General features: G+C 41.8%; 1 protein-coding gene across 3 annotated transcripts in view; it reads left to right on the top strand.

Moving 5' to 3' along the window:
- The window catches only part of COL19A1 (collagen type XIX alpha 1 chain), a 255,136-nt gene that overhangs the window by 129,149 nt on the left and 107,296 nt on the right, over positions 1-18,691 (top strand). For all 3 annotated transcript variants that reach the window (XM_077307567.1, XM_077307559.1, XM_077307577.1), the window contains exons 14-16: positions 8,680-8,733; positions 11,364-11,399; positions 14,051-14,104. In XM_077307567.1, the coding sequence (XP_077163682.1) occupies positions 8,680-8,733; positions 11,364-11,399; positions 14,051-14,104 (144 nt within the window). The remainder of the gene's footprint in view (positions 1-8,679; positions 8,734-11,363; positions 11,400-14,050; positions 14,105-18,691) is intronic.

Below are 18,691 nucleotides of genomic sequence, written 5' to 3'. Positions count from 1 at the left end.
GAGCTTAAATGGACTTCGGGGAATGGTAGAGGACAGGAATGGTGGAGGATCATTGTCCATGGGGTCACGATGGGTCGGACATGACTTCGCAACTAACAACAACAACAATCATATCACCTCTTAGTCATCTTCTCTCCAAGCTAAATAGACCAAGGTCCCTCAACCTTTCCTAATACAGCTTGGTCTCCAAACCCCTCACCATCTTCATAGCCCTCCCTTATGTCTTTCTTCAGTTGTGGTGCCCAAAACTGAACACAGTACTCCAAATGAGGTCTTACCAGAGCAGAGTAAAGTGGTAAAATCAGCTCACATGATCTGGACACTAAACTTCTTTTAATACAGCCCCAAATCCCATTTGCCTTTTTAGCTACCAGGTCACACTCTGACTCTGTTCAGTGTCTGGTCTTCTAAGACCCCCAGATCCTTTTCACATGTACAAGTCAAATCTCACCCATCTATAATGATGCATATGATTTTTCCTACCTAAATGAAGATTTTTCCTACCTAAATGAAGATTTTTCCTACCTAAATTTATCACTCTCGAAATTCATTTTAGCCCAGTTTTCTAGCCTGTCAAGATAATCTTGTATTCTGATTCTGGTCTTCTGGTGTGTTTGCTTCCCCTCCCAATTTAGTGTCATCTGCAAATTTAATAAGTACCCCCTCAATTCCCTCATCCAAATCATTTATGAATATGTTGACCTACACAAGGCCCAGGACAGATTCCTGTGGCACTCTACTCATCATTCCTTTCCAAGAAGATGATGAACCATTCATAAGCACTCTTTCGGTGCGATCTGTCAACCAGTTCTCGATCCACCTAACAGTAATATGATCCATACCACATTTTACCAACTTGTCAATAAGAATATCATGTGGAATCTTATCAAAAACCTTACTGAAATCAAGGTAAACTATGTCCATAGTATTCCCATGATCAAGCAAGGTAGTAAAGGTAAAGGTATCCCCTGTGCAAGCACCAGGTCATGTCTGACCCTTGAGGTGATGCCCTCTAGCGTTTTCATGGCAGACTCAATACGGGGTGGTTTGCCAGTGCCTTCCCCAGTCATTACCGCTTACCCCCCAGCAAGCTGGGTACTCATTTTACCGACCTCGGAAGGATGGAAGGCTGAGTCAACCTTGAGCTGACTGCTGGGATTGAACTCCCAGCCTCATGGGCAGACAGCTTCAGACAGCATTTCTGCTGCCTTGCCACCCTGCGCCACAAGAGGCTCTATCATGGTAGTAACTTTCTCAAAAAAAGAGATAAGGTTAGGCAGACATGACTTGTTCTTGTGAAAGGCATGCTGACTGTTAGTAATTATATTATATATAATAGTAATTATATCTGCTCTAGCTGCTCAAGGACCGACTGCTTGATGATTTGTTTTAAAATTTTGCCAGCTATAGATGTCAAACTGATGGGTTGATAGTTACCCAGAACTTTCTTGAAGATGGGGACGACATTTGTATGCTTCCAGTCTTCTGCCACGCCACCTGTTCTCCAAGAATGGTCAAAAATAATGCACAGACGATCAGAAATTACATCTGCATGTTCTTTTAATAACCTTGGATGCAGTTAATCTTCCCCAGAGAATTTGGTTTCATGTAAAGAAACTAGGTGTTTATGGACTACCTCTACAGTGATTGTAGGCCACAACTCCCAACCCTCATCATGTGAAATGATTTTGCCATGCTGAACACAACTTCACAGGTTGAAGACAGAAGAATGTTCAGCAAGATGGCTACCTGACAGTAAATGCAGCTGGAATCTCCCCTTACAATTAAAAAAAACCACATCTGGTGTGAAACTGTCCAATAAGGAGAGTCCAGCCACGCAACACAAAAAAAAAAGAGAGAAAAAAGAATTAATGCTGCGATATCCACTTTTTCTCCCTGGGGAACCGAACACATGCTTTGTGATTCCAAAAAGAAATTTGGATTTTTTATTAAAAGGTGCAGAGTGCAGGCAAAGAATTTGAATTAAAAGAATACTCACTCAAATTCAGTGATAATTGAAAGTAAGCTGTGAGTTCCAAAAGAGCCACAGAGCACATCAGGAAGGAGCTGCTATATTAAATTCAATACTTATGATTAATGCCTCTCATGTTGCAACTGCCATTTTGCTTCCTTTTTCAGGATGACAGACTCAAAAACAACAGCTTCTTTCAAGAGCAAGCGTTTATTTCAAAGCAGCTCTGTCCAAGATGTTCAAAGCCGAATCTGGCTTGTCAATGCAGTTCTTTTCCCCCAACCTTTCCCTCCAAAGATGTTCACACACACACACACACACACACACACACACACACACACACACACAATAAGCTTTTTATGTCCAGGTGCCATCTGGGAAAATGGCCAACAATGATAAGCATCTCTGAAAACAACTATTTTCTCATTTTAACATAAACAGTTCTTCAGAATTTGTTTTGGTCCCTGAGGGTTTGCCAGTAACTATGGCTGGCATCTTGCTGTATCCTACCTGTGAATATGCCAGCCACAGTTACTGACACAATGTTAGGGCCTAAAAATATCAGACCACGGCCACACAGCCTGGAATACCCACAACAGGTTGCTGGAAGTCTCACTCTGCTGCCCTCTTTTTAGCTTCAAGGTACCAGAATATGTCTGCTAACTTGATCAAGGAAGGCATGCCGAGAATGGAGGATACTTAACTTGGTCCTCCAGGACTGTGTTTCCCTTGTCTAAATTGCCTCCCCCTCCCGCAACTGCTGTTAGCCCAGGGGAGGGACTGGTTAGATTGGAGAAATGGCATGGGAAGAAAGAGCTACCCCCACCCCTAGCTGCTTTGAAATGAGAAAAAAGTGTGAGATCTGAAATATCTTCTTTGGGCTGAATACATTTCTGTACAAGGTTCATTTGCCTTAAGAATTCCTTTATGCCGTATTTAGCCTTTCCCTCAATTTTATTTTTTTAAGTACATCTCCTACCTTTCACAATTAATTTAAGAATGCCTTTTGGCTAAACCTACACGAGACTGAAAGGAAAGCTCTCAGCATAATTGAGGAACAAATCCTATTCACAGAGCGATAAAGGAGAAATGGCTGTTAGTTCAAGGCTGTCTATTTCCTTGTGTAGACAGTTTCTAAGATCTGATTAAAGTCAAGAAGCCAGGATTAGATGGATTTTTAAAGAAATCTAATTTTAAAAGCAGGTCAGAGGGTGGTGTTAGCTGACATGATCACTTCCTCCTTAAAATTCCAGCTGTCATTACTCTATTTGGCATTTCAAGCTTAATAATGCAAACGGAGAGCACAAAGACACTTTTGTAAGGAAAGATGTTGGAGCATCCATTATCTCAAACCTTTTCAGGGTAGGTCCTTGAGAATCAGGGAGTATATTTAAATGTGTCTTTTCATGCTACAGTTTGTACTTACATAGAGCTGTCTGGTACAAAAATAGACATATATAAGGGTGCTTATGTATAAAAGATAGCCAAGGTTAAATATATTGCTATTTAAATTAGTGCAAACAGTGACCAGAAAATAATTAAACCCCACTTTCCATGTAGCTTAAAGAGGAATAGTTTTTTTTTTTAATCTTTGTGCTCCCTTTTCAATTGATGCATCACACTTCTATTTTGTACTCGGAATCCAATGTTTAAAACTTGCCATTAGAACCTTCCCTTTTCCTCCATGTTTCTTTGCAGCCCCACTTTCAATAGTATATAATTACAGGCCTAAATGGAGATAGTCTCCATAGTCTGAACAGAAACCAAGTTGCTATAGTACTTGTCCTATTGGCTGGTCCAAGAATGTGTGCCAGAGAGCAGGACAAGCATCTTTAGACTATCACAAAGTCTAAAGGGGCCCATTCCGCACACATAGGATAATGCACTTTCAACATGCTTTAGCAGCTGGATTTTCCTGTGCAGAACAGGAAAATCTACATCTAAAGTGCATTTAAAGTGCATTATCTATTGTGTGCAGAAAAGGTCCAGGAAGCTCTTGGTTCTTTGCCTGAAGGCACTGCTTAGTAGATGCTCTCAACTTTTGGGGGATATTTACCCAGAAGGCTACTAGTAGCTTTTGTTTCATTCAGGTGATTTCCCTGAGCCCATGACCCATTTTGTGAAATGTAGATAATATTATGCTCACACTGGTGACATGATCCACCAAGAACCCATTCCTTGGTGGCATGGAACCATGGCTACAGTGACGGATTGGGATCTGGGAGAACTAGATTTGAATGCTCACTCTGCAGTGGCAGCTTATTGGGTGAATTTGGCTCTGCCTCACCATCTCACCCACAGCTACATAATCACCATTATCATCATAAGTGGGCTAAAATGAATAAAATGAAGTTCAATAGGGACAAATGGAAAGTTCTGCATTTAGGTAGGAAAAACCAAATAAACCAATATAAGATGGGGAAGACTTGTCTTGGCAGTAGCATGTGCGAAAAGGATCTAGGAGTCTTAGTAGACCATACATTGAACATGAATCAGCAGTGTGACTCAGTGGCTAAAAATACAAATGGGATTTTGGGCTGTATCAAACGGAGTATCGTGTCCAGATCACAGGAGGTGATCACAGGAGCTTTACTCTGCTCTGGTTCAGCCTCACTTGGAGTACTGTGTTTGGTTTTGGGCACCCCAGTTGAAGAGGGATGTTGACAAACTGGAACATGTAGGGCTACAAAGATGGTGAGGGGTTTGGAGACCAAGACGTATGAAGAAAGGTTGGGGGAGCTTGGTCTGTTTAGCCTAAAGAGATGACTGAGAGGGGACCTGATAACCATCTTCAAGTATTTAAAAGGGTGCCATATGGAAGATGGAACAGAATTGTTCTCTCTTCCCCCAGAGGGACAGACCAGAATGAATGGGATGAAATTAATTCAAAAGAAATTCCATCTAAGCATCTGGAAGAAATTCCTGACAGGTAAAGTGGTTTTTCAGTGGAACAGGCTTCCTTGGGAGGTGGTGGGTTTTTAAACAGAGCCTAGATAGCCATCTGACGGAGAGGCTGATTCTGTGAAGGCAAAGGGGTGGCAGGTTACAGTAGATGAGCAATTGGGATGTGAGTGTCCTCCATAGTGCAGGGGGTTGGACTAGATGACCCATGAGGTCACTTCCAACTCTATTATTCTATGATTCTATGATTTTATGATTCTACTAGAAATCAAACCCACTGTAATTTTAAGACAGCGGGCGCTAGCAGGGCGGTGGAGTTTCGTGGCACAGCGGGTTCGGATCGGAGGCCGGGCGGTGGGCGGCCTGTGTAGTGGCGGTGAGTGCCCCCCCGGGCCACGGCCTACCTGTCTCTGGAAGGGCAGGGAGGAACTTGCAGTGGGCGGGAGGCAGCTTGCGGCCTCGGAGAGCAGGAGGCAGGCTGCGGGCTTGACGCAGCTCCTCCGGCGCGGGGGGCCAAGGTTTGGCCGGCGGGTGGGTGAGGTGGTCGTTGTCGGCGCTCCAGGATGGGTCAGTGGCGGCCGGTTCTGGGCGTGTGGCCCTGGGGGCGACGACTGGAGTGTTTTTGCGGCGTGGCGGGCGGGAGAGGGGACGCGGCCACGTCTTGCTGTGTGTAGAGACAGTTTTAAGTAAAAGACAGCCTCAAACTACTTCAGAATCTGGTGTCCTGGAATGATAATGAAATACAGAGTAGACTTTTGAATATTACAATGTGATAGATAGTTCCTAAATACAAATGTCCTGATATGAGATACTTTGCACTATTGCATTTGGAATCTTGCAGTGTAGTAACTCTTCACATGTCCTTTCCAAAGAAAATGAATACAGGCCCTCAGTTATTCAATAACATCCCCTCCAGAGGGTTGATTCATAGACCCAACGTCGCTCTCACATATTTTCTGTCAGTGCCCAACAATCCCTGTGAGTGAGCCTTATGAGCTACTGGGTTCTGAGGATGTGTTCCATAGGCAGTGGCTGGAACACCTCTGTAATATGTCCTCATCAAGGAGATAATCTGATTCATATATCTGATTTGTCAAGTGTGAGAGGTAGTAACTGAGCAACTTACACTACCTACCACATAGGTTAATGTTTTAGCAAACCTCCATACAGTAAGTATTACAGGAAAGAGTGCCAGAACCTCAGTGGATTCAAATGGACATAATGGGAAGTTTGCCTGGGCATCAAAATATTTAGTCAGGCAAAGAAGGAAATTCTTTAAGAAAAGCCAAGACTAAGAATGCTAATATAGGGAAGAGTATGAGCAATTTTTTTTTAAACTATCTTTATGAACTACTCCCTATTATCAAGAGAAAGGGGGCCTGGACAGGTTCTTCTTAAGTGGGTGGGCTGGGACATAGCTAAGTATCATATAGCAAAGGTATTATCTGAAAGATTTTTAATGGTGTTGCATTTCAGCATAAATTGAAGGCTAGCTGTCTGAAAAGAAGCTATTCAGGGTGAGTGGTTAATATGTAGAAGAGTAGTCCACGTTCTGGTACGGGCTGCTTTGCCTAAGAACTTTGCTGAACCCACTTGAATTCATGGGTCATTCTTAGGATGCCTTTTGTGGCATTCTGTTCCTTTCCGAGATGGCAATATACGTTTCTCTAGAACACCCTACCCAGATTCTTCTCTCCCTTCCAAGGAAGGGATTTTTCTTTCCCAGTTCATTCGCTGCTCAAGCTCCTGCCTTTCGCCTGCTGTAATTCCATAAAGGAGTTCTAGTAAATTCCACTGCTAGGACCTTCTGGGTGTTTTATTCCTTACGTGACACACAGTGGTCTCTCAAGAAGACCCTTTTAAATTAGAAAACCCCAGGCAGTTTACTAATTGACAGTTATCTTTGTTGGATAGCTGAGTCTGCAGCTAAAATCCAAATTGAAATAGCAGATTTAAGTTAACCTTTAAGGAAAAACAGAATGCAAATGAGGAGCTATACAAAGTGAGCAAAGATTACAAAAAGGGTGGAGAAACACTTACCACAAGGGTGTATCATTGATTAAGTTTCCCCCCAGTATAAGCTAATATTACAACATATTATCCCCTTCCTCACATGTATGTGAAATTGATGTTTTGAAATAACAGTTCAGGCTTATGAGTTGAGAGGCTATTGCCTCATGACCACTGGTACACATTGCCTGGTCTTTCGTACTGCCAGAGGGAAAGCTGAAAATTTATTTGTCAGACATGGCTATTCCCAGTCTACAGGTATATACCATATTACAGAATTCTAATATATTTATTAGTATCCCATCCAATCATATAGTGTGTTGTAGAAGCTAGGGCCTCTGACCAAAGTGAAAAATAACTTCCCTTCACTAGTTAACAACTGAGGTCAACTAGGGACAAGGGCTTTAAAATGATCAAGCTTTTATTTTCAGCATGGTCTGATGAGTCTCATTTTCCAAATTAAGTACTTGTGTGCCATCTCATAAATTCCACCTCTCCTGTAAATACGATCACTGAATTCTCTAGCAAAATATATCATTCCATTCATTCTCTGGAGTTACCATCTAACCCATTCCTTTTACTGTTCATAATAAGTCATCTACCTTAAGCATCCATTCAGAATCTTGTTTTACATTTATATTATTTCATGAGCTGGCATTGATACGACATAGAGAAGTATATTCCTTTTTAGGAGGTGTTGGTCTTTTCCCCCTTTGACAGAGTGAAGTCTACTTTAGATTAACTCTTCAATTATTGGCAAGCAAAATATGGGCCAAATCAAAGCTAACTCGGAAGCATTTACAACATCTACCGTTTAATCCAAAGTGGGCACTTGAATGCTCACATAGCACTAAATTATGTCTCTTCCAGATGGTGAATTAATGTAATTTCTGCAGGAAGTGAAGTTGCACAAATATGAGTATTTTGAACACTTGCTGATTTAATGCCCACCAAAGCACAGATGTTGCTTAATGCTTATCATTTTAGAGCCAGATTTCCCTCTTTCCTGTTTCTGGAAATCAAGCAACAGCATTAGGAATGGTTGAAGGTGCAGAAAGGAGGATTTGGAATTGTAAATTCTGTTAGAATGACACTTTAAAGCATTTAATGGTCCTAGTTTCCCTCAGCTACATTGATATGACAATGGTGTGTCTTTTTCTAACTTTATAATTATAACCCAGTCAGTTTAGAAAAAGATTTTGTGGCCTATGGAATAAATTGTTACTATTACAGGCAGGGGACCACAAGGACTTGCAGGGGGCATCTCATTTTCTACTCTCCCTGCATTTTTCCTTTCCTTTCTCTGAAAGCCCCTTTAGCCTCTCCCTTTCCTGCTTCCTTTTTTCCTTCCCATACACCAGCCAACCTGCCTACCTTTCACTGCCCCCATATTTAGCGTTCCTTCCTTCCCTACCACTGGCAGCCATGTACTGAGGAAGTGTAGCAAAAGCTAACAATTTTCTTCTCTCTGGGGAAAGGGTTATAATAAAAATGATGGGTAGGGTAGGATGCAATTCTATGCAGGGTTACTCCGGCCTAAACAAATTGAAATCAAGGGACTTTGACTAAAGTTACTGTATTTAGGATTGCATTGTTGGTCATTCACCAAAGCAAACCTCCAAGTTGTTTTTCATAACTGATGGCTGTTCAAGTAATTAACATGACCGGTTATATTTTTTTTCTGAAGATACATAGCCTTAATTGGAATTTTAAGGAGGGTCCAGTGCTTCATTTTAGCAGGACAAATGTTAATATCCTGCTAAACATGTTCATTGTTTCTTTTGCCCATTCTATAGGGGTTGAAAGGTGATGCTGGTGATCACGGAACACCTGGTCCAAAGGGTGAAAAGGTATTTGTGTATGGATATACATGCTTGCAAAAAGTATATTATTTGTCAAAAATCTAGGCAATGTTAGGTTAATGAAGGGAACGGTTTAAAAAATAATTTCAGCATCCTACCTGTTAAGTATAACACTTAGGGCCATTCTGCACATTGAAAAAAACAGCATTGTGCCAGTGCAATGCCATAACACTATAAAAAATTGTGCCTCCGGCCATTCCTCATCTCCTGGCTCTCTCGCTCTTCTCTGCCACCTTCTTGCGCGTTTTGGCACTCCGCACACCTGCTTGAAATGGTGGAGGAGAGGAACTCACTATACACGTGACTCTCCTTTGTCTGTCGATCAAGCCAGGCAGCCAATCATCTTTCTCCCTGTTTTAAAGGGACTGTGATGCATGCTAATTATTAGTTTTAAGTAAAACTTCTCCGTTACTATGCCTATGCATGTAATCATAGATGCTTAGTGCTTACTTTACTGCCTTTTGGAATTATGAGCCATGAAGCTTTAAAAAAGTAACCTTGTTCCCAATTTTTTTTTGGGGGGGGGGTAGAGAGGCATGCTTTCTGTGTTAACTTGTGGGTGGAAATTGTTTTTGCTCTGCCTGGATGATTTAACACATATTTGTTGCTCCAGGCAGTTTGCTTAAAAAAAAAAGCCCCATCCCTGGGAGAAGGGAGAGGGAGGTGGGTGCGAGGGTGGGTGGTGGAGGTGGAGATAGCGCTACTTCACCTCCACACCTTTCCTTAGCATATGTTTGCTGGTTGCTCTCCTCTCACTCGCACTACATGGCTAGCACTTTAAAATGGAGGCTGTAGTCGCTGGTTTGCTGCTGGGACACTGGATGCTGACAACTTCCCTGGCCCTAGGGAAGCACGCCTGGCCTCGACCAGGGCCAGGGCCTTCTCGGTCCTGGCCCCTGCCTGGTGGAATGAGCTCCCGGGAGAGCTGCGGGCCCTGCGGGACCTTCCATCGTTCCGCAGGGCCTGCAAGACGGAGCTCTTCCGCCAGGTTTACGGTTGAGACCAGGCTTAACATCTATGCCCCCCCGGGAACTGAGGATTGGGATTAGAGATGGGTACCACCAGTATCCCCTCTCCACTTGCTAGGGGGGGAATGGGTAACTGATTAGCCGCTCTTGCCAGGTAGTTATTAACTATTGATATGTTAATTGGTTTTTTTAATGTATTTTATGGGGTTTTATACTGTTGTAACCCGCCACGAGCCGCAAGGGAGTAGCGGGTAATAAATTCAATAATAATAATAACTTCATGTAAAATGCCAAAAAATGCTGTCAGCAAAAGGTAAGCCTTTCAACTATATTTTCTGGGTGCAGAATCACCCTTAGAATTGCACTGTTCAGTCCAGTTATTTCTGCATTATTCTTAGGCTTTATGGAACACTGAAAAACAGTCACTCAATTGGTGTTCAGGAATCCAGTGGGCAGTCTATTGTCAGGGATCCCATTTCCCTAGAGCTGATGTTCCCTGTTGATTGGAAAACAACATCCTTCTGTTCTTTGCCACCTCCTTCCAAGCACATCCAAGCACATTGTAATGCTCAGGACTGTGTATGAAAACTTCCTTCACCCTCAGTTGGCAGCATTTAATAGATAAATTTGTTAGTAATTATCCCTCATCAGAAATCTCTTTGTTTTATTTTATTATTTTACTAGCTTCAAAGCCTGTTTGTAAGACTGGGCTTTGAAAGCCCCCCCCCCTGGCGAGTGCACGTCTTCCCCCTGCCCCCGGGTGTGCTTGGTGGGGTCCAGGGAAGCCACACACTCGTGGTGGGGCCAGGGCTTCCCCGCGGCCCGCCAAGAACAGCCACCACCTTAAAAAGGTGCTGGGTGTGCTTGGCAGGCCACAGGGAAGCCATCCCTGGCCTCCTCCCCTCCAGCGATTCTGTGGCTTCCCCGCGGCCTGCCAAACACACCTCCCACTTTGGAAAGCCAGTGGGTAGGCTTGGCGGGCTGCAGGGAAGCCATCCCCCCCAGCGAGTCCGCGGCTTCCCTGTGCTTGGCAGGCCATGGGAAAGACATGGCCAGCGCCCTCCACTCCTCACCGGAGTTCCTGTCGTCAGGGTCCCGGTGAGGAAGGGCCTGGGAGCAGGAGCCGCAGCTGCAGCAGCCAAGAGCAAAGTGTTGGCGGCGCCTCACAACACTCCCTGGGGGGGGGAGGCACGAAGTGCCTCCCGACTGGCTAGAACTCCCGGGTTGCCATGGCCTGTCCGGTGAGGGCCCATTTGGAAGGCATGAAGCGCCTTCCGATTGGGCCCAATCCCAGACAGGCCCCACCCACTCTCCGCCCCCAACAGCTTTAGCCAAATATGATACCACTCCCCGAGTGGTTTAAAGATTATGCCTGTTCATAAAGCCATGGTTTCTCATTGGGAATGGTCACACCAACTCTGTCTTCTACTCCTTTTGATTGGACCTTTTATTAACTGCCATAATAATATGACACCTATTGCTGTCTCTTACCTTGCCTGGCCTTTGGCATTACTTCCTCATTCCCCTGCCCCAGACTGCATTATATATTCCTACCCAACTAGATGACTGCTTTGTATGTATAACCAAGTACACCGTGATCCATAAAAGCATGTGCCACAATAATTACTGTGTTATTTGTTTCTTCCTAAGGGTGATATAGGGCCTCCAGGACCAGCTGCCCTTAGCGTAAGTATACAAGATAGCTAGCAGAAAGGAAAGCAGTTTTGACTTTTAGAATATTGTTTTGTTTGGAAAGGGCTGGATGCCTATTACTAAAATTGCTTCTGAATAATTAATTAGGTACCTGAAGGCACTGATAATTTCTTCAACTGAAACAAAATATTCACCTAGCAATTTGGAACACTATTATCCCGGAAATATTAAGAGGGAAATGGGATGCATTTGGTCTGTATTTATGCATTCAGCTATCTGAAAAGTGCTTTTGTCTTCATATTGTGTGAAACGATTATTTGCAAAAGCTCTTTATGTTCAAATAATACACAATTTTGTTTTCTACCTTACATATCCAGCAATTACTTCAGTGGGACAACCTTGGAGTTAAATTGTTGTAGATTTTCCGCTTCAGTCATGAAAATTATGGCTTTTATCTTATGTGGTAAACTTGTACATCTACTTTGCTATAATAAAGATAGTAATGGGAAGCCCAATATTCAATAAACTGAAAGGAGGATTACCATATTTTTTTTTAAAAAATATATTTTTTCAGCATCAGTAATGTGACACAATGCTGTAAAGAATACAAAACATTACAGCTCCTGCACCAAGCTATCAATCTAACAGTGACCCTGTCTCTGCCAATACTATCTACTTACTGCCAGGATTCCTGACAAAGCGGTTTAAAAAAACCCTGACAATAGAATTTTCCCCCCAGTCTTACATATTAATAAAATGTAGACTAGAACCACTGTTATAATTTGTAATGTAGGGGGAGAGTAATATAAAAAAAATCATTTTAACTTACTACCAAGAAAATACCTTCATAATTGAGATGAAAATTGCATGTTTATTTAAATGTTTTAATTGCATGTGTACAAGAGATCCCTGAAGTCAATTATTTTCCCAAAGTTAAAATTACTTAACTAATGACAGCACAGAGATTGCAGCAATATGTGCTACTTCAAGTCTGATATTCTTAAGGAGTATCACGGGGGCTGTCCAGGGATTACCACATTATTTTCACCATTTTGTCAAGGTGCAGAATTAGACATTTAAAAAGTCAGGGACTTTTCTCTGAATGACACAGTTGGCTAAACTCCTCTCTCCTTTCTGGTATCTAAATATTAAGCCTGGATGTCATGTCACAAGAGTGACAGGTGAAGGAAGGTGCTACAGTGATCTCTCTTGTAAAGTATATGAAAGCTATTTCTCTTGACACTTGATCCACAGCGTTCAGTTCCCCGGGAAAATGAGCGTCCGTCTCTACGTTCCTGTGGGCCTATCCCTTTGGGAGTTATAAAATACTCATCCAGATGGCACCAAATGTTTACACAGAAGCCAAGGGTTAAGTCAGTCACTAGCACAAGGACCTAGGATTTGCTTACTGAACAGATACTTGGAATGCTGGCTCCTTACTCCTTGGGGCCTAGTCAACTGAAGCATCGGATAACATGTTCCATACAAAGAAAACAAAATCAGAAGCTGCTCACTCTGGCCTAGACAAGTTCCATAGTCCTTTCCACATACAAATTCAGCAAATAATTTACTTCACAGTTCTAATGCCACATGCCAAGTAAGGATGAATTTGTAGGTTGCTTTCTATCCCAGTCAGACTAAATATGTACAGGTATTGTGATAGACCCAAAGCTGAGCTTCTGAATGCTGAAAGTGTCCTCCACTCCCAGAAGGGCTATTTGACACCTCACACTAAAATGGCAAGTGATAAAAGTAAAACTAAATCCAAAGAGATCCTTCTGCTTGTTAAAGCACAAGCATGGGAAGTACTGAAGAGCTTGCCTATTTCTGCGTACTCTGAACCTTGGCACAAGTTCTTGTGTGAGTGTTTCCAGAATGTTGTCTTCTTTGGATCGAGTGTATTCTTTATCTAAAAGTGTTATATTTGCTGTACAGGATGTTTTACAGAAAACTGTGGTGTTATTCACTGTGCTGTCACAGAATCTACCTCATGTAATATTGTACACATTTTACAGTTTTCAGGGTCTAGGGATGGAAAGCTCTTGGCCATAGTCCTAATGGAAATTAGCTTTATGGTTATCAGTGGGTCATGTTTCTGCATAAAAGGATAATGAATAAAAAAGAAAGAGTGTGCATAGGCCTCCAAATTTTTATTTATTTATTATTAAACGTATGTCCCGCCCCTCTTGACAAGTCGGCTCGGGGCAGCTTACACATAAGGCAAACAGCCTTTACAATAATAAATACAATAAAAACACTAAAACACCCCATTAAAACATAGTAATCAAATTAACAAATTCTCATCTTTTAATTATGCCCATATCTTAAACTCTGGCCATAACATGTATGATTTCTAGGGGAAATAGAGTATAAAAAACAGTTTTAACATCTAAACATATCAATGGCTGCTTTTAAATAAAGGCCCTGGAAGAGCCAGTCAAGTATCTACTGCATCTCATCTGGTGAGACTTAATTGGTCCCATTTTAAGATTATGGAGATGGTTTGAGAACTGTTGGTGTTTTTGGAGTGTCTTGGAAAAGAGGCTTAACTACCTTCCATTGGATTCTGTATTTTGTGTTGACTAAAGACTTCTGTAACTGAAGACTTGTTAAATATTTTGATGGTACATATCTAGATCACATTCATGAGATACATTACTTTTCTGAAATGTTTGTGTTTACAGGGTGTACTAGAGATAGAAGGCCCTCAAGGTCCACCTGGGAAAGAAGGTCAAAGGGTGAGTAACTAAAGCAATAACCATTATGTATTAACTCATCTCAGTATAACCTTTTTAGGTAAGTTGCTTGTAACTATGGTCTGCTGAGCAAGAAGTCAAATTTGATTATTTCTAAGCTTTAGTATGAAGACTGCAGAAACTGATGGAAACGGATCCAGGCCATCTGACTTAAGTCAAGAGGAAAGGTGATATGCACATATTGTAGGGATCTTAAAAAAAAAAAACATTTCATTTCAGAAAATTGGATTTACATGACTACCATTCACTTAAGGAACTTGCCCACAATTAGGGTATCTGCTATTAGATTATAGATATTTGGGTCTGGGAATGGTTTCTTTCACAACTGCCTCCTTCAAGCTGTGTGGCATTCTCTTTCTGAGCCATTCTGCACAACAGTGGCTGTGCCGGGCTGCCGGCAGTAAAGTGCTGCAAAGCATAAAGCTCTGCAGTTTTCTGTGTCCCCATGGGGGATACATTTTAGCAGGACATCTGATGCCCCACTGAAACATGTCCACCTGGGTAACGCAGCGATGGCAGATAGGTTCCACTGTGGGGGGGCACAGAGGGGGGGTTATTTTGCAGGAAGGCGGGATTGCAGGGAACACAGTTCCACCTTCCTGCAAACTAAAAAGAAAATGCCCTGGTCCACTCCACAGCACAGCGAAGCCAGCCAGGGCATTTTTGCCCCTCTGGGCTACCATAGGATGAGGAGGAGCCGAGCCTAGAAGGCCCAGCTCTTCCCTGTCCCATGGGACTGCTGCAGGACAGATTCCATTGGCTTCTGCAGCGAGCTTAGGGAACACAATTCTTCCATGTTCCCTTAGCCTGGGGCATATGAGGGCCCAATCCACGGCAGGCCGGGAAGTGGGCCTGTCCTGCAGCTGTGTCATGTGGAAGCAGTCTGATTGGCCCTATTCTAACTTGGACAGCCAGACACGTCCCACCCCCAAGGCTGTTTCAGAAATATATAGAGGAACAACAATGGATAAGGATATGAGTTTCTCCAACTGAGTCACTATGATCCTCTGATCTGTCTGAATTTACATAATAAGGGTCTTGATGAAGACACTTCCTCACAACTTGAAAGACAGCTGGGCAGCATTGTGCAGAAGCAACTGGGGAAGAAAAGGTATTTCCACTGTAGCCACAAAGTAGGCTAAAGATATGTTCAACTTAATTGTGTCAAGCTCTATGTAAATCAAGGGATGTACATTTCTATAAGACAGAAGGGGATGCATAGGAGGAAAAATAGCTGCTGCCCAGACAATTTCACATGTCAGCCAGGCCTTGGACATGAGAACTGTCCTAAAAAAAATGAAAAAGGGGCAGTGTTACAAAAAGCAAAAAGCAATAAACCTAACCAACAAGAAGTTGGGAACCCCAAAGGTTAGGTGCCCACAAAATATATATAAACAAATTATATTAATATTTATTGTGCACAATTTATAACGTTAAAAATTAAAAACATAGACAAAGCCCATAGGCTCATTATTGAAATCACATAATATACACCATACAATGCTAGACCTAATGCATTTTAACCCCCAAATAGGTGTTTCTCAGAGGTTTAATCCAGAATGTTGCCAGTGAGATAATTTTTTCTCAGATAATTAAAACGGAACAAATAGATGTCCATTGATCAAGTGTAAGTCTCCTGCTTTCATTTATCCACAGAAGCAACTGACACACACCAGAACTTTTTAGCAGCCATGGAGAAGGAGACTTAACACTTAATAAATGAACATCTCTCCGCTCCATTTTAATTGATCTTGTTATTCATAGAGAATAAATTGAATTTTTAAACTTTTAAATTCTCACTGGCTGCATTTTCTACTGTATCACATGTGTGTTCAGGATTAAACCTCTGAGAAACACCTATTTTGGGGTTAAAACGCATTAGGTTTAGAAATGTATGGTGTATAATTATGTGATTTCAATGATTAGCCTACAATCTTTGTCTGTGTTTTTAATTTTTAACTTTATAGATTGTGCACAATAAATGTTAATATAATTTATATAATCATTTATATTTTGTGTCCCTGAGAACTGTCCTCCTCATTATCCCAAGATTCTTTGGAAGAAATGAGAAAATTAAACTGATATAAAATAGAATTTGCTTGAAATGTATGTGTCCATAGCAACCCTGAGCTAGCCTGAACCATCTAGGTCAGGATGTTTGAGATGTAGATGTGCCTAATCATGTATTGTACCAGCTTTTTGTGGTTTGTGGAGAGCCAGCTTGGTGTAGTGGATAGGAATACCGACTTCTAATCTGGTGATTCTCCACTCATCCTCCAGATGCAGCCAACTGGGTGACCTTGGGCTCGCCACAGCTTTGAAAAGCAGTAATATCAGGGCTCTCTCACAGAGTGTCTGTTGTGGGGAGAGGAAAGGGAAGGTGATTGTAAGCTGCTTTGAGACTCTTGTTAGAGAAAAGTGGCATATAAGAACCTCCTCCCCCTCCTCCTCTTTTTCTTCTTCAAAAGCATATCAGAAGCACATATAACCTAAGAATCCTGTTTAGCAGTCCTTATGCGACAGCGTATAATGGAGGAACAAAATGAGCCAGTACTCTGATTGCATTTGGTAGAACTTTGTGGAAGTTTTCAGGTTATAATGTTATGACCCTAGTTCAGAAGAAGCCATTAGTTGTTTTTTAATTGAAAGAAGTTAAAAAGGCTGGTTAAATAAGAACAATTAATGGAAGCGGAACAGACATTATTTTCCAGAAGTTTTCCCAACTAGAAGGTTAGAGGTGAGCAAGATTCGCTTAGTTTTCTACTCTGAAAATGATCTCTGAGTAATTTTCTTTGACACATTCTGGCCTGAGATTAATCAAAGTCAATGGGAATGGAACACCTACGCATTTTTCCCCTTAAACTATCCAGCCACTTTTGAATCTTTATTTTCCAGTAAAGTGTTTACAAAATAAGAGCATATAAGTGATATTCAGATATTTTAAAACTAGAAATGCGTAGTTAAAATTTAAAATAATATGAAAATACATCTATAAAGGGAGTCTGTTTGTAGAACTTTACAATATCCTTATTCATTGTTCCTCTTAATATTTGTGAAACAGCCCTGGGGGTGGAGAGTGTCCTGGCTGTCCGAGTTGGAATAGGGCCAATCAGGGTGCAGCCAGCAAAGCTGCGTCTCCATAGTCAGGGAGGCGTCAGTGCTCACACTCAAATTCCTGACCTGGGACGTGATGCTAAGTTGCGCCCCTGCCAGGGTGGGCAAACACGCTTCCTGATCCTGCCCCCCGCCTCCCAGCCACATATATAGCAAAAATATATAGCAAAACAGATATAAATGTGAGAAATACTGGGCATCTTGAGCAGTAATAATCTTAGCCAGTCTCTGGGGTCATGTCATATATAAGCAAATTTCACAGGATATGTGAAACACTGCCTAATTCTATATTTTTGTGCCCCAAAGCATACTTCTTTGTTTCAGAGCTATTAATCTAAAAGGTGTTTTGAGCAAGAAAAAATAGACTTCTTTGTGTCCACCCAAATGTCTGTCTTTCCACTTGGGTCTAGATTTTGATGTTGGAGGGATGTTGTGTCTAGCAATTAAGCACTTTGAGGTACGCAAAAGGAATGTGCTATATGAGTGCAGGAAAATTTGAATCAGCAATTTGAAGTAGACTTGAGAAACAGGTACCGATTTTAATAGCCTGAGCCTCACATTTGCAACCAATACTTGTGAATGTGTCTTGGATCCCTAAATACTGACCATAGTAAAAAGAAATACTTGTACAGGTTCTTTAATTTATGGGAAGGGAAATTTTAATCTCAGTTCATCAGAGTTGAGGCTATTATTGGGGCTATCAGCTGACATTTCCTCAGTGTTTTAGCTGCTGTGTTTATGTTTTATATGCTTTTAATTGTTTAATGATGTGTGTCTTGAGAAGGGTTAGATGAGAAAATAAAAATATTACTAGATTACAGTTATATCAAACCCAAGGTCCTGAACAGATACTCTAATACTGATAAAACTCTAGAAGGAGTACCATTACATTACCTCAGACATAATTCCCATTTAGATCCTCAGTATTCGGGATGTGGCAGCACTCTCTAGTGTCTGTACACCTAGCTATATGGATGAGAGAAATGTCTGAGGAATAAATATTCAGCTGACTGCTCAGAATGATAGAAGAAGAAGAAGAAGAAGAAGAAGAAGAAGAAGAAGAAGAAGAAGAAGAAGAAGAAGAAGAAGAAGAAGAAGAGTTGGTTTTTATATGCCACTTTTCTCTACCTGAAGGAGTTTAAAAGCGGCTTTTATTCACCGTCCCTTTCCTCTCCCCACAACAGACAGCCTGTGAGGTGGGTGAGGCTGAGAGAGCCCTGATATTCCTGCTCAGTCAGAACAGCTTAATCAGTGCTGTGGCAAGGCCAGGGTCACCCAGTTGGCTGCCTGTGGGGGAGTGCAGAATCAAACCTGGTTAGTCACATTAGAAGTCCACACTCCTAACCACTACAACAAGTTCATAGAGTTGGAAGGAGTCATACATGCCGTCTAGCCCAACCGCCTGCTCAATGTAGGATCAGCCTAATACTAGTAGTATTAGTAAAAGTAGTAATA

The sequence above is a fragment of the Paroedura picta genome, chromosome 1, assembly GCF_049243985.1.
Source record: "Paroedura picta isolate Pp20150507F chromosome 1, Ppicta_v3.0, whole genome shotgun sequence".
In the NCBI taxonomy this organism is placed as follows: Eukaryota; Metazoa; Chordata; class Lepidosauria; order Squamata; family Gekkonidae; genus Paroedura; species Paroedura picta.
Note: the sequence above shows the minus strand (reverse complement) of the source record. Positions and strands in the feature narration are given on the sequence as shown.